This window comes from Lates calcarifer, linkage group LG16_LG22 (genome assembly GCF_001640805.2).
Source record: "Lates calcarifer isolate ASB-BC8 linkage group LG16_LG22, TLL_Latcal_v3, whole genome shotgun sequence".
NCBI classification, from domain to species: Eukaryota; Metazoa; Chordata; class Actinopteri; family Centropomidae; genus Lates; species Lates calcarifer.
This window is the reverse complement of record NC_066848.1, coordinates 25,647,822-25,663,370: the sequence shown is the minus strand read 5'-3', so window position 1 is coordinate 25,663,370 and position 15,549 is coordinate 25,647,822. Positions and strand designations below refer to the sequence as shown.

The window sequence follows — 15,549 nt, the reverse complement described above, 5'->3', positions numbered from 1 at the left end:
TAATTAGTATTGTGAGGATGAAAACTAATTGTGGCCTTAAATGAAGTGAAAAAGAGGTTAGGTTAGCCTTGGCTTTTCTATGATCTTGAGTTTGAAAGTTTTAATGTTTTGGGATGAATGCATATGTGGATGAATTATGGATGAATGCATATGTGGGACCTTACCTCATTAAATAACAAATCTTCAGTCTGGTTCTCTGGCAGTTGTCACCTTTGCAGTCACGGTACGTGAGGTTAAGTTAAGGTCTTTTTACAGTGTAATTAATCAGTACATCAAAGCATTTTCATAACTTTCCAAACCAGACAATCCTTCACTCACACCATGACCATTTACACTCTGACTGGCCAGAGGTATAGAGGTGAGGCAGTGGGCAGAGTTTGACTCTCTCTTTAAAGTATTCTTTTCACATAACTTTACTTTTGATGACACCTCCCACACTTAATTTATCAGTTAATGAAGAGCATATACTTATATACTGACTTCAACAGCAGCTAAATGGATGATTGTTTCCTGTTGGAAGGAAAATGCACAGCACTAACATAGCCAAGGACATTCATCTAGGACAGGATCAAGACAGCTTATTTCACATTAACATAGAATACCACCCACAAAAAAGACAGCTGAGGTACAGACTGTCACTAAGGTGAAATTAAACATGAATGGCTATGCTGTCATCACTGAAAGAGATTGATTAGAATGCCATTAGGCAAAATATAAGAGGTCAATTTTCCTTTAAGGCATCACACCACAGTTAACTGAATTCAAAGTTCAAGTCTTTCGCCAGCTGAAATAAAATAGCCCCAGCAGTATTTCAGCATATTGTTATAGCATTGTGTAAGCATTGTAGTTCCTGTAGTATTCTGCTAGATGGGATATATCATCAGTAGTTTTCCCGCCAGTTCTGAGGATGTAACATACCAACGATGCATCAGCAGTAGGCTTCGAGGAAGCAGGTTGGCCTGCAGCTCCCCATTGTCACCTAAGTAGAGAAGTGAGACGAAAAATGTCACCAAATTTGAACTGTAACAGGCAATGTTAATGATCATGTTATTTTCTCACATACTTATCATAAAGGACAAGTTTGATTATATTCTTCTTATTGTTCTTCTTATTATATTCATCTTATTGTTATTACTCATATGTATGTGCATGTGCTTAGAGCACTCTATATAGCTGAGACAAGTGCTGTATGAATGTGTGTGAGAATGGGTAAATGTAACTGTTTCTCTAGTTCATCCAAAATGCTGTTTAGGGCTTTTCTTGGGATTTGTTGACAATAAGAAAAATACAGAATAGTGTCAGCCTCACCCTTTAAGTGAATATATCTTATTTAAAAGGTAAATATGTTTTTTACAACATATTTTATCTCTAGTAACCTATTGATCATAAGTGTTATTATGATCAATAGGACTACTGATGAACACTATTAAGAAAAGATTGCTGAGATCTGTGAACACAAGCCAATACTTTAACTGTGTTATCTACCACTGATTCTTTATTTCACAGCAAAAGAGCAAACACATGACTGGCATACAACAATGGTGGACCAGGAAGTGTGATAGATATGTACAATAGACAGCAACAATTACTGCTAGCCTTTGCTTTTGCTTCCAAATACCTTTGACTAAACTAGAGGTCAGTTTAAAGTGACAACAGACAACTTTTTGTAGCACCCTATAAGCCTCGTGTTTGCTATGCAGTTCTGGCTGCCACCTGATGTGAATGTTTGTGCAGAACTGAAGGTTGATTTACAGCACAAAGGAGAAGCGTTTCCCGACAGTGACCTTTCTGAATGAGCAGTGATCAAACTTACTATATTTTCTTTGTGACAGTGGCACCAACATTAACGCCACTTGTAAACACTGAGGGGAAAGTTGTCTATTGCCACTTTAAAATCTGCATGATTGTCTGTCTTGTGTTTCTTGCCATGTTTGACTTATTTTAAGTGATAAATGCTTTCTCAGTGATTAATTTGTTGAGTACAGTGATATATGGAACCAAAGGCTGGAACAATGAAAGTAAAACCAAAGCAGTAAAAAAACATAGTTTTCTCTCAAGGCTTAAATAATACCATGCTCTTTAACACTGATGAAGGCTGGACACTACGTCACTCTTTATGGACACATGGCACTCACCAAATGCTTGAATGCATTCATTCAAGAGTGCATCAAGAGATGCTGCCTTTCCCAGTGCCGATGATCCCATAGTGCCAAGCTGGAGGAAGGACAGAGGTCAACACTTCTATTCACAGTTCTGGACCACTTAGGACTTCAGTGGCAGTTTCCTCTACAGTAGGTGTCCCCAGGACCGCATTTTACCATGATGACACACACACACACACACACACACACACACACACACACACACACACACACACACACAAGGTGTAAAGGTAATAATCCATAATGACATTTGTACACATGCACGGATATTAGTAACCACAACAATCATAATGGTACTGACAACAAAGAAACTTGTATGTGCATGGCTTGACATTTCTAACATTAAACATTGCACAACTAAAAATCACAACACTGATGGGCGCTTCATATCAGAGCAACATGTGGGAGTACTTGGTGAGCTCTCAGAGAAATATCCTCATTGTAGAAATGAATCTATGTTAAAGTTTTGTGGAATAACTAGAATTCTCTCTCCAATTCCAGAAAAATCTGTAAACAGAGCACTGACATATTATCTCCTTATAAAGTTGATATGGTTGCATATTAGCAAACAGCTGCTTACCCTTATATCCAACAGACACAGAACAACCTTAGCATTCATTTGAAATTATGTTTCTGAACACCTGACAAACAGTCCAACATTCACATTCCTTTTTATGTCTCTTTTAACCTTAAACTCTGCTGACTGCAGCTGGAAATTATTTGGTTTGATGAGAGTAAATCAAAACAGTAAAGATGCAGACCATAAAACCACAAGATGGGACAAAAGAGGCTAAAAGGTTGCACAGCTTTATGTGCATACATAATCCCAGACTGACAGAACAATAGAGCCAACCCTCACATTATATAACGGGGTGAATTTATTTGAAAATAAGGTCCAGTCACCGGATAATTTTACACTACCCTACAGTTACAGAGTAAGGTATAGTATCATGGTGACATCTGCACAGTCTCATTCTTCTACCACCTTTACCATACATCTTCCCTGTGAAGTCTGTTGGGGAACTGTCTGGATGTTATCCCTTTTCTCCACACACATTTTGATTGGTTATAGGGCAAAAAAACACAGGTGTAAGAAATAGTATTAATTCTAATATTATAATATTATGATAATATAATATTCATATGAATTAGTTCTAATACACACATTTAATTTTTCTAAACTTATCTCTCATCTTTCCTTTTGGTATTGGTTATCCAAGAACTGGACTTGGTTGTAGATACTTGAAGACGTTTCATGTCTTATCCAAAGGCTTCATCAGTTCTGATTGACTAAGTTGTTGGGGTCACCTGAGGAGATGATTGAAATTTTTCACATTTTACTGTTTTACTATTTACCTCTTACAGGGTCTCTTACAGTTATTTAAATTAAACCATCTCAGGAATTTAGAGTGGAAATGTCTCCTTAGTCATATGACTAAAAGTTCATACAAATCTGAAAAATGAGGGGCCTCAGACAACACTGTTCTTTCTTTGTTTTGTTTTGTTTTGTTTTGTTTTTTTGCAACAGGTCACAAGCCAGCAAGGCTGCAACCTGGGAACCACCAGTTTAATCTTTAATCAGTGTGCTGTATTTTATGAGCTACTCATATGTTCTTTATGTAAAATCTTAACTAGCTGTCAAAAAATGTATTGGAGTAATAGGTACAAGATTTCAGGCCACAGTGCAATGGAGTAGAAGTCCAAAGTAACATAAAAACATAAAGTACCTCAGGTATAGACCATTTAGTACTCCACTGACTGAACACTAGAATTGTTTTAACTGGCAAACTGACATGGCATACTGGGACACTTAAATGATTAATGCTACTAAGTACCCTTTTGTTTTCCCTGGTGACAGGTCAAGAGGTCTATTACCCCTCAGCTCCTCTCATCATCACTGTTGATTGCTCCTAAAAATATTAAATTTTTCTACTGGTGTAAAAAAAAAAAATTCCCAGACATGTACAGTAAAATGTGATTCACAGTTTCAAGTACTAGAACAAAAACAAATAATTCTTTTTTCTTTAAGGTAGCCAACATTAACATTTACAACATTTCCTGGGAACCCCAGACTGTCCACTTCTCCATTAGTTTAAATTAGCTGTAGTGCTCTCTTCTAACAGGTGCAAGTGAAAGACCAGCCTGTCTCCTCTTCAACACTGGCAGTTCATCCAGTCATAGATACGGTAAACACAGGCTGTTTTCAACATATTTTACTAATCAGTTATATAGAGTTGAAATCAAAAGCTGACTTAGAGATACTGACAAGTTCAAGGTCTGCTTAGCAACTTTTATAGGAGCTTTAAGCAACTTTTTTTTCATGGTCTGTGTTGTTGGATGGAGTTGGCTCAGTTTTTAAATAGAAATATTTTGAAATACATATTCATATTGTTACAGTTCAAGATTTCAGAACCCAAATGTGGACACACACCAAGGCAGAGAGGTGCAATGACAGTACTTTAATAAATGAACAGAACTAGCTCACAAGTGGATGGGTAGAAGAGCTGGCAAGCAGAAACCTCAATCCATAGGAGTACAGGAACACCATAAACATGCACAGCAACTAAAGCAAACAAAATAGTATAGTATATAGTCCAGGTAGATAATAGAATGAGATGCAGGTGGGGAGAGACCAGGTGACTGCAGAGCTGATTGGGGAAGTGGGAACAGGTGAGAGGATGAAACACTTCATTCTGTATCCATTTCAAAAGCAGGTTTGAATTACATCAGGTCTATTTCAGTTTCCACATCCACATCTTACAAATGTCATCTCTAAGTATATGTCAGCGCAGGACATGAGACCTAACATACTGAAACAGTTTTTTATACTGCAGATGCAAGATTTCAAAAGCTCACAGTTTAAGCCATCACCTTAGTGAGGTAAAACAGACATCACTGGCCAATGTCTAATTTCTGTGATGCTTGAATAAACATCAGCTATCAGTGTGTCTCAACCAACCACAGACTTTTGTGGTAGTAGATGTTATTACAGCATTATTTCAAAGGCAAAACTATTGCTAAATCCATCTGCTTATTGTCAACTGGTCAGGAAGTGATCTTTAATGATTATAGGTGATATGCAAATCATTTGTTAACCATAGTAACACACACAAGTTGTTAAACTGTGTGTACTCTGTATCCTGTCCCATGTACTTTGGCTGTACATTAAGTCAGTGTGACATAGTGATCCCACAGTAATTCCATGCAGTTGCTCTGCAGTATAGTAATGCTTATAATCAGTTATTTCTTAGTAAGCTCGTTGTGACACCAGATAATATAAACATTAGAGGCACTGAAGTACTGCCATTCACCAGAATTTAATATCCCCATGTGGGTCCTGATGATGTGCTGATAATGCAGGATGACATCACCAAAACAGTGCAATCAGTGAGTTACCTGTGAGTCTGTATAACTTATAACCAAACCACTGATGTTGACAGTGACCAACTGTTATTTTTTTCTTTTAAATATTAACCAATATGTTCACCTAGCTAGTTTCTAACTTAATTTCTCTACCATTTGTTACTGCACAGGTAGTGTAGAGTGGGATTGTTGTTGTGTTTTTGCTGTAAACAGTAAGGCTGATGAAAGTGAACCAAAACAGTAAAGTTGGGGGCAGTAAAACTGACACAATGAGCAGACAGATGCTAAAATTGCTTCATAGAGCTAAAGGAGAACTGCAAAGTTAGTGGTAATTAGTGGGCTTGTCACTATAAGCAGCTCCTTTCACATTACACATCATCAACTGAACCATTACAAATTGATTAGTTCAGCTTAAAAAAAAAAAAAAAAAAAAAAAAAAAAAACAAAAGTCAAATCTCCTACCACTTTTTGCTACCTGGAAAACCATATACCTTTGAATTCCCTGTGGTGCACCAGTATGCATTTGTTTCAAATAATAACACCATGTCAGAACTCCCTCTCTCTCCCCTGTCTTTGCTGACAGTGCAACTGTGTTCAAAATTGTGTCAGTCCTCTCATCTGATGTCAGCAAGAACATGACTGTCATTGAAAATTTCATCATCAATCACTGATTATTGCAGTTTTCAGTTACATGAACCATGACCTTTGTCTTGCAAAAGTCCACCCTGACATTTTCTCAGCTTCAGCCAATCACATCGTATCACAGCAGCATACAGCTGACTACCAAAATAGAAAGCAAAAGGACTGCTGCTGACGTACTTTCTAGGGCAACTTGTTGACCCTTCCAGCAAATGAAACAGTTTCTGTTGCGCGGTCATACACTTCTGAATGATCCCCTTCTGTATTTATTCAAACTGTTGAAGAGGTCCTCAGATCCTTTGATTCTTAGAGCATCATGTAAAAATGCTCCTGCATTTACAATGTTACTCAAATAGAAATATGCAATTATTATCACCTACATGTTCTGTACATTATGATCTGTTGTGCATTTAGTAGTAATTTAATGTTGTAGCTGCTGGAGATATTTTTAACTACTTGGTACATAACAAGACATCTGAAGAAATTACCTTATGCCCTGGCAAACTGTTTGTTTGCAATGTTTTCAGATGATTAAAATAAAATAAATATTAACCAACAAGGAAAAATATTAGCTGCTCTAAATGTATCTTATTTTGTAAAGTAACTACAGGGGACAATATTTCTTCCTTAAATTTAGTGGAGTCAAAGTATAAAATAACAAGTTTAGGGAAACACACTGCATATTCTACAGAAAGGAGAGATGATGAGACATCTTACATGGTGCAGGCAGAGCTCTGACATGCAGCCACTGGCAGTGAGCCCAGCTGCTGCTGCTGTCCTGCCTGGCTGTGCTTGGTGAAGCTGTGGCTGTGACATGGTTATTGCTCAGACCACAACTGCAGTGTCTGAAGTGTGACAACTCTTAAGTGATTCTACTAACATTAGCAGAATTTGTGCCCATGATGCTTTCAGGTGTGATATTTTAACAATACACCACAGGAGCACAGACATACAGTAGCTTCAATAAAATGCTCTACCAGCACAACAATGTCAGTTCACAGCACACGCACAGCCAAGTTACACTCATGTGTCACAGTCATAACAACCAAAGTACAACCATGTCTCCTGCCACAATTGGAGCAATAGCAATGGTACCATCATGTCATGGTTACAGTCATGACCACAGCTACAGCTTGTCTTAATTAGCAGCAGTCACTGACAGGACTAGATTAACTAACTCCACTACAGCTGAGGGTTCACTGTCCACCAAGGCTGTGGTCACAACTGTCTACTACATACCAATGTTGATAAAACATATAGTCTGGATCAGAGGGATTCAAAATGTATTGAAAGGATTTTTAAAAATTTCTTTCACTGTGACATTTTGAGGGCTTCACACCTTCCAAACATCTTTTTCAACCAGAGATATGTAAAAGTGTAGGTGCTCTCATGATGAGACTAAAGTTGATATGATCAGTTTTTGATGTGTATCTTAAAACACTTAGTCGGGTGCCCATATATAGTGGCAAGAATTTCATGGTTTTAATTTGTCATAAAATATGATCTGATCTTCATCTAAGTCAAGGATATTGACAAATATAATGTGCCTAAAATAATAACACAAAAAATTCTGACCTTTCATGTTTTTATTGAGAGTAATCATAAAAACTAGTGGAAAAAATATGTGAACCCTTGAATTAATGACCTCAAAAAAGCTAATTGGAGTCAGGTGTTAGCATACCTGGAGAAAATTAGTTTCGGAGGTGTGGACTAGAGCTACTTTGACTGATAAAAACCACTCAAACTTTTTGAGTTTGCTCTGCACAAGAAGAATATGCTTATGTGAGCCATGCCTTGCCAAAAAGAGCTTTCAGAGGATCTACAATCAAGAATTGTTGATTCTTGATGAGCTGGAAAGGGTTATAGAGTAATTTCAAAGACATTAGAAATTCACCAGTCTACAGTTAGGCAAACAATCTCAAATGGAGACATTTTGGGACTGTGGCTACTCTACCATGAAGTGGGCGTCCAGTCAAAGGGTTTGGTTGGGGTCAACCAGCTATTAACTGAATGAGTGTGTTCAATAAAGACATGAAAGATAAAAAAAAAAAAAAAGTGTTATTATTTTAGGCACATTATATTTGTCCAAAGTCCATCCTCTGTGCAAAAAAGGGAAAAAAAAACTCAGTTTTTTCTAAAGTTAATATGAAACTTCAGCTGTCTGAGTTAAGCAAATGAAGAAATGTCTTCTAAAGTTTCAGTGTTTTTATTTCATTTCTTTGTTAGCGAAGTGAGGGGTCAGTAACACAAAGAGGGAGTTTTGGACTAAAAAGTCTTAATCTTGATTTGTCAAATACAGACTGCTGGAACCCCAGACTAGCCTCAGATAAATGGAATGTATTTTTACATGAAGCTAGGACTGTGGATTTTGTTCTCCACCACTTACACTGAAACTGATTTGGGAACAGATCTCTTTTAGGGTCATTATGAACAGGAGGAACGATTGCAGCAAGCAAAACCTGTTGCAATATTCATATGGGAACAAGATAAGGAAAAAAAAATTTAAAAGTGTAAGAAACAAATGCCTGAATTTGAATAATAATCCATATACTAACACTTAAATAAAGTCTTGCCCATCTCTGAAAACATTCTTGCAGATCAGCTGAGGACATCCCAACTGACTTACAATAAGATATACAGTTACAACTGCGATACAGATACTGTTGGAAAACACTGGCGAAAACACTGGCTTGCTTGTGGCAAATTCCATCTCAGCAATCAATCAATTTACTTGATAGCTACCAAAGGTCTATAGTACAACTAGTCCCTAAGTTAACAGCCAAGGTCTGGACAGTAGCCTTTTCTGGAATGTGACCTTGTTTTAAGTTACTATGATTTGCATTGCAGGCTTGGCTTCATTTGTCATATGAATGTGAGTATGGCATACTTTTGGATCATATCTCCAAGAGCATAGAGACAGCTGTAAATAGATTTTTCCATCCATCCATTATTTACACCTGCTTATCTTGAGCAGGATCACAAGGGGCTGGAGGTTGTACATATCTTACATGGCACAATAACAGTAATGGTAAATAACAATGCACCAAAACATTCACCAGTCTATCCACCGATCCACACTAGCAACCATCAGGACAGATGAAAACAAAACATATCACTGTAAACCTTTTTCCACACAGTAAACAAGACAAATGAAAAGTAAAAAAGTAACTTCTTTTATAAGAAGTAACTTCCTTTATTTATTATCATAACTTTAATCCTTTAACATTTATGTTTTGCACTGAATACCACATCCAAAAAAGCAACATAACATGTATAATGAGATAAGTTTTGAACATCAGAAATACATGGGGAGCAGGTCCACCACAAGGTGGACTCCAACCACTTCAACATTCACCTAAATGATCCCCCAAGTAAAGCCTTTCTGGCACTTATTGATACTTTCAGGTTCACCCAGTCTGTGCATGAACCTATTCACTGTAGGGTTAACATTCTTGACCTGATTCTTTCCTGTGGAATAGAGGTGTCTAATTTGACTGTTTCTCATGTCACTCCTGTTATCTCTGATCTCATAACAGTGTATTTACCACTCTACACATTGGTCCCTCAACTTTAACTGCTCTTGGTGAGTGATTGTCGGCAGACACACCCCACTGAAAATTGAACCAGTGACATACATACAGCCCTGTCTAGTCTCCTAATAAACCCACCTCTGTATTTTCACAATTGGTTGCTGATACGAAGGAAATTACTATGTTGAGATCCTATAACATTGTGCAGGAGAAAGAGAGAGAGAACTTTACAACGATACCATACATGATGTGGTGCAGACAGTGGACGCAGTGCTGTGTGTCGCATTAGATTCCCCTAAAGAGAACTTAATTTTTAAGATAGATACAGATGCACAAGGACAAACTGTAGTAAAAGAAACACCTAATTGTGTATGTTGGATGTTTTCTTTACACTAGTCTGAAAGAAATTATGTTATACAAGCAAAATAGCTCTCAATCAAAAACAGTGTCACCAAGACCACCTTTTTTCACCAACACAACATAGCTAAGATTTGGTCTTTACTTTCCATGCCAGACACTAAAATTCCAATTCACGCCTTTGTCTCATTGAGACTTGATAATTGTAACGTTTTGTTTTCTGGCCTGCCACATGTTAAAAGTCTTCAAATGGTGCAGAATGCTGCATCGACTAAATCCAGAAAATTTAACCACATTACTCCAGTTTTAGCCCCCCTTAACTGGCTCCCTATTCATGTCAGATCAGACTCAGGTTCTTCTAATGACGTGCAAAATCTAAACAAACTTGCCCCCTCACCCCTGTCTGATCTACTTGATCCTTGTATTCCCTCCCACACTCTGTGCTCTGCAAGGCTCCTGTCTGTCCCCAGAGTTAACAAGAAGTCAGAAGGCTGCAGGGCCTTTTCCTATCAAGCCTTCTCTAAAGCTTATCTTTACACCTTAACTTTCCGTTAGCACCTCATTTTCTTATTATTTTAGGCCTCTACCTGTTACCATTGGGTTATTGTTGTCAGTTGGGTCAGTCTCAGTTAATCGATTATAATTTAGTAAAATCCATGTCGTCCTGCCGATGAGATTATTGCAGACTGTCTCTAGTTTGTGTCTTCCCTCAACATGACCATCCAAGCTGTGTGGATGATCTGTGATGACAAACCTGCTGCTCATAAAATCCTGCTCCATGTCTGTTACATTCAAAATTATATAGACAAAATTGATATGACTACATATCCATGGCTATTCTATAGTAGTAAATTTGTTTGTATATACTCTTCTGCGGAGATATAAAGTGCATCTAAACAAGTACATTCTCTGGCTGTACATTCTAATAACATTAGTAGCCATGTGCCACATGCTCACATTTGTTTTTAGGGAGTTCTACATTACATCGCTTCACTCTGTCTCCTCATTCTATAGGTTAATCCTAAACAGGTAACCAGTCTATCACAAGATTAACACAGACATATTCACACTCACATTCACACCTAAAGGTATTTTATTTTTATTTTATTGTGCATTTGTTCAACATTTGATTAAACAAATGCACTGCTAAGAATAAACTGACAGAGTAAGGACAGACAGGCTGCACAATTCAAGAAAGGACACTTGATGCTGTTTGCCACTGAGTGTGACGCAGACAGGCATCACAAACAACAAACAGGCCATTCTAAAGCATTCAAAGTGTTCTCTTTCACTTTATCTGTGTGGAAATCACACTGCTCTCACAGTGTGTCAAACATTAATGCATTATATGTCAATTGCTATGGGATACACACACTTGACACACTTATGTTTTTCTTCCTTTTGATTTCACAGCTTCTGCTGTGCATGTTACAGTCAGCTGTGCCCTTTAGCATGACTTGTGCTTTTCTGCCTCCACAATGGGTCACTGTGTCTCTGCCTCTGGTTTGTGGATGCGTCATTGTGTGTTTAGGCATAGTCCAGTGACATACTCTGCTCGTAGGTGCACACACAGAGACGCACACAAATTCAATACACTGGTCTTAAAAGTCCTGCCTCACATTAAGGTCTGTTAAATGTTGTTCACAAAATAGCATGACACAACTGTAGTATAATGCTGTTAACTTGTACATCTTACCACACACTCCTTCAGCCCCACACCGACTTAACATTAGTCTTTATTACACAAAATGAAGCTATAGCTGAGACACTGTTAAAGAAGTAAAAGAAGTAAACTGTAATGTTAATTCATCTTGCAAGGCAACAACCAACCTTTAAATCTTGTTTTTGGTGTGACAGAATCTAACTATTACAAATATCTCACAATCTACACCATCTATAGTTCATAAACAGTTACTCTTACCCTCTCTACAGCAGCGTGTCACCAACAGTCCAAATTAAAGATCAGTCCTTTTAGTGAGATAAGTGTAACTGCTGCTGAATGCTGCAGGAGGCTGCTGGCTGTCAGATAGAGAGACTCCCACTCCCATGGTGGAGAGTATACTATGCTATGACCTCTTGTTGGTAAACACAGCAGCCTGGAGCAGCAGCAGTCCTGCCATGTGACCCCCCACCCCACGCCCAAACCACTACACACACACACACACACACACACATACACAATCAGTATTTTCTTTTGAAAATTTTGTTCAAATCAATTTTTTCTACATTTGTTTTGATCCTGGACCTCACACTTAATCCCTAAATTAACATTAAAGACACTGCACATAGCTTCTTGCTATTCATGCTATTATGCAATACCCCTTCTCCTTTCACCTGTTAGTTAAAAGACTAAAAGCTGCAGTTTGTTTTTGGACACTTGGGGGCAGTAGATCAAGCTGGAAATATTGATATCCATTCTAAGAGGGAATCTCATTCTCCACCAAGTGAGTATTGGTACTGATACTATTAGTATTACTGAGAAATCAGTTCTTGTTTCACAAGACTACATGAGTTCAAGAGTCAGGAAAAGCCACGAGGAAGTTTAAAAACAATTTAATTTTCATCTCATATCATCTTAAAGTACAACACATCTGAAAAAAGAACACAGTTTCAGTAAAGGCTGCAGCTGAAAGCAAATGCACACACACAGACAGTGCTTCTGTCACTAGCTGGCTTACAGCTAACATCTGTATGTTACAGTTAGGCAGTAAGGGGCAAAAGTCCTCTTTGGACAAATCTCACTTTGTGCTTTTAAGCAGCCACATGCTCATGATGTAAAAGAGGTGTAATTTTTTTCATGATGATTATGCTTAACAGTGCACAACCAACTGCTTGGAGAAGACTTTGGGAAGACAATCTAAACCTAGCATTGCTCTCAGAGGGATGCAAGTGAAAGCAGACACGCTGAACAGACTGTGAGTTGGGAATAAACATGATGTTTAGAGCTGCCTAAACACATTGGATTCTAGTGTAGTCTACTGCTACAAACAGATGTTGTGTATGAGTGTGCACACAGCCAATCATATGTCCTGTTTCATTAGTGAACACTTAGCTGCCACAGTTAGTGAGTTTGATTAATCCCACCTGCTGTACTTCAGTAGCTTTAAAACAAGACGTAATCCAAGCCATAAAGTGGTATTACATGTGCTTACATATTGTTTCCATTCAACTCCAATCATCTTTTTCATCCTTTAATGAGGTTTTTTGGTGCATTTTTATCTTTGATCAGTCTCAGAAACACAGCACCATTTAAAGCATCCAAATAACTGGAGACAAGTCAAAACCAAATTCTGTATTTCTAGAATACAGAAAGACTGCTGACAGGTCATCTGTCACCAGATCAGCCACTTCACTTTGAATATATGCTAATTTCTGTAAGATGAGCTTTAGACAGGGTAATGCCAGTGTGGGTCTCATGGGTCTCATTCATGGTGCCTAGGTGATGAATCCTACTGTTGTGATCCTCTGATTTGTTCTCTCACCAGCAGGTGGAGGTTTCACTTATCCTATAAAGTATCTCAGCATTTACTGGACAAAATGTTTTATAGTCATGATTTTGGGTTGATGTATTGTAATATCTTTATATTCCCCTGATTTTTACTGACATGAGGTTTATGTCATTCATATCGCCCTCTGGATGAATTGTAATCACTTTGGTGGAAATTGTAATTTGTCCAGTACTTTGGTTTATGACCACATACTTGCCAAGCTAATCACAATCCCATCAGTCTCGTTAACACGTGAACATATAAGCATGCTGCTGTTAGCATTTAGCCCAAAGCTTCTGTGTGCCTAGTTACACGCCACAAAGAGCTACTACCATGGCTTGTTCTACAGTACCTATACTCTATATATATGCCTAGAGGTGATGGGACTTTTGATGGAGTTAGAGGAAAAAAACAAGTCTGTGATGTCTTTAATTGAATTTAATGGATTTGAAATTAATTCATTTGCCATCATGAAAATGTGCTATTGACACTTTTTTTTGACATAATGAAAAAGGATATGATTGTCTTGACCACAAAAATAAAAAGCAGAAGCTTAAATATAATAATAAACTGCTGACTGTGAAGAATATTGTGACTCAGGACATTGTAAATTAAATAAAATTGTGTAGAGGAGGTTATAACACATCTAACATATCTCAATTTGTGTCCACTGAGCTACTGGCAGAACTGAGAATTTACTTAGATGATGAAGTTATGTTCACATGCATTATCAAAGTATAAACATAAATTATCTCAAGTCTCAAAGAAGGTCAGCTAGTGTGTATACATTTAAATGCATTGCATGTCAACATATCCAGGTTTAAATCTATGGATAATTCAAAGTTGTAATGTTTGTTGTAGTGGAACAATCATTGTCATGCTAGGACTGTTATTATTTTGCATCTATTTAACCACAAAAGTATGTGCATCTGCTGGTGATGTAATGCAGATCTCAGAACTGATGTGCTTGACCTGAGGGTATTTGAGTTACTCTGTGGTCCACAGAGCTCTAGTGCTTCAACTCAGAGGGAGTCCATATGCTGCATGTTGGAGTTTGTACTGCAGGTGTGCTTATTATCACTGATTAACATGAACCAGTAACAGATATTTATGAGTGCTACATGTCTGTTTGTTTTGGGCAAAATACATGAGGGAGTTAATGCTATCTGGTGACAAATGTAATCCAATTCTTAGGGTTAGGGTTAGGTAGCTGTAAACAAAAACTAGCAGAGACAAAGTAAATGTACAAAGCTAACTTGGAGATCTGTTAAGAAATCACTTTACAATGACCGTGATAATGGCAGCAACAAAGCAGCAGTTCCACCAGTACTAACAGCACCTGTCAACTTACATTTATCACATTTTACACTCTCTGTGCACAGACAACATTTTCTACATTTAGCTACAGTGCCTAGTGGTAGGTGGCTTGCAGTAGAGGACTTCATGGATCTACTCAGTCAACCTGGGTTTCCAAGTTTGAATTCTGCTCAGTCCAGTCATGCCATGTAGGGTCTTGTTTTTCTGCTGTGGGTCTTGGATGTGTTTAACAATTGAACCTGATTGAACCTGAACATTAAAGGATCAGCTCTTATCACATGGTATTAGCTCTCTCTGTTTTGAAAATTAATTTATGCACATCTGGTTAAGGTAGATTTTCCATCCTTCCATTTTGAATAATTCTAAAAATTGACGATTTCTACCTTGTGGTGTGAAAATGAAATTAATTTGAGTTTTAAAGACTAAATTAATGTTCATGTCTTCGCTGATTTCCAGTAACTTCTCACCTTACTGTGACAATGTACAGGTGTACCCCGGGACCCTGTGACATCACTGTGGGTGTGGTTACAGGTGTATTAAAGCACTCTTCTGACCATACCCATCAGTCTGTTTCAGAAGAAAAACTTGAAGCATTAAACAACTAATCACTGCATTGACATCAAATGTTTTGACCATGGGGTGGCCTTGTTTACACAGCATCTTTTTCTGAATGAATAAGTATTGTCATAGAGC

At 37.7% G+C, this 15,549-nt stretch overlaps 1 protein-coding gene across 2 annotated transcripts in view; it reads right to left on the bottom strand.

Moving 5' to 3' along the window:
* rasgrp3 (RAS guanyl releasing protein 3 (calcium and DAG-regulated)) overlaps positions 1-15,549 on the bottom strand; it is a 32,454-nt gene that overhangs the window by 15,013 nt on the left and 1,892 nt on the right. For both annotated transcript variants that reach the window (XM_051076639.1, XM_018694674.2), the window contains exons 2-4: positions 2,136-2,286; positions 877-979; positions 165-227 (exon numbers count right to left, since the gene is read on the bottom strand). In XM_051076639.1, the coding sequence (XP_050932596.1) occupies positions 165-227; positions 877-979; positions 2,136-2,205 (236 nt within the window). In that variant the 5' untranslated portion in view covers positions 2,206-2,286. The remainder of the gene's footprint in view (positions 1-164; positions 228-876; positions 980-2,135; positions 2,287-15,549) is intronic.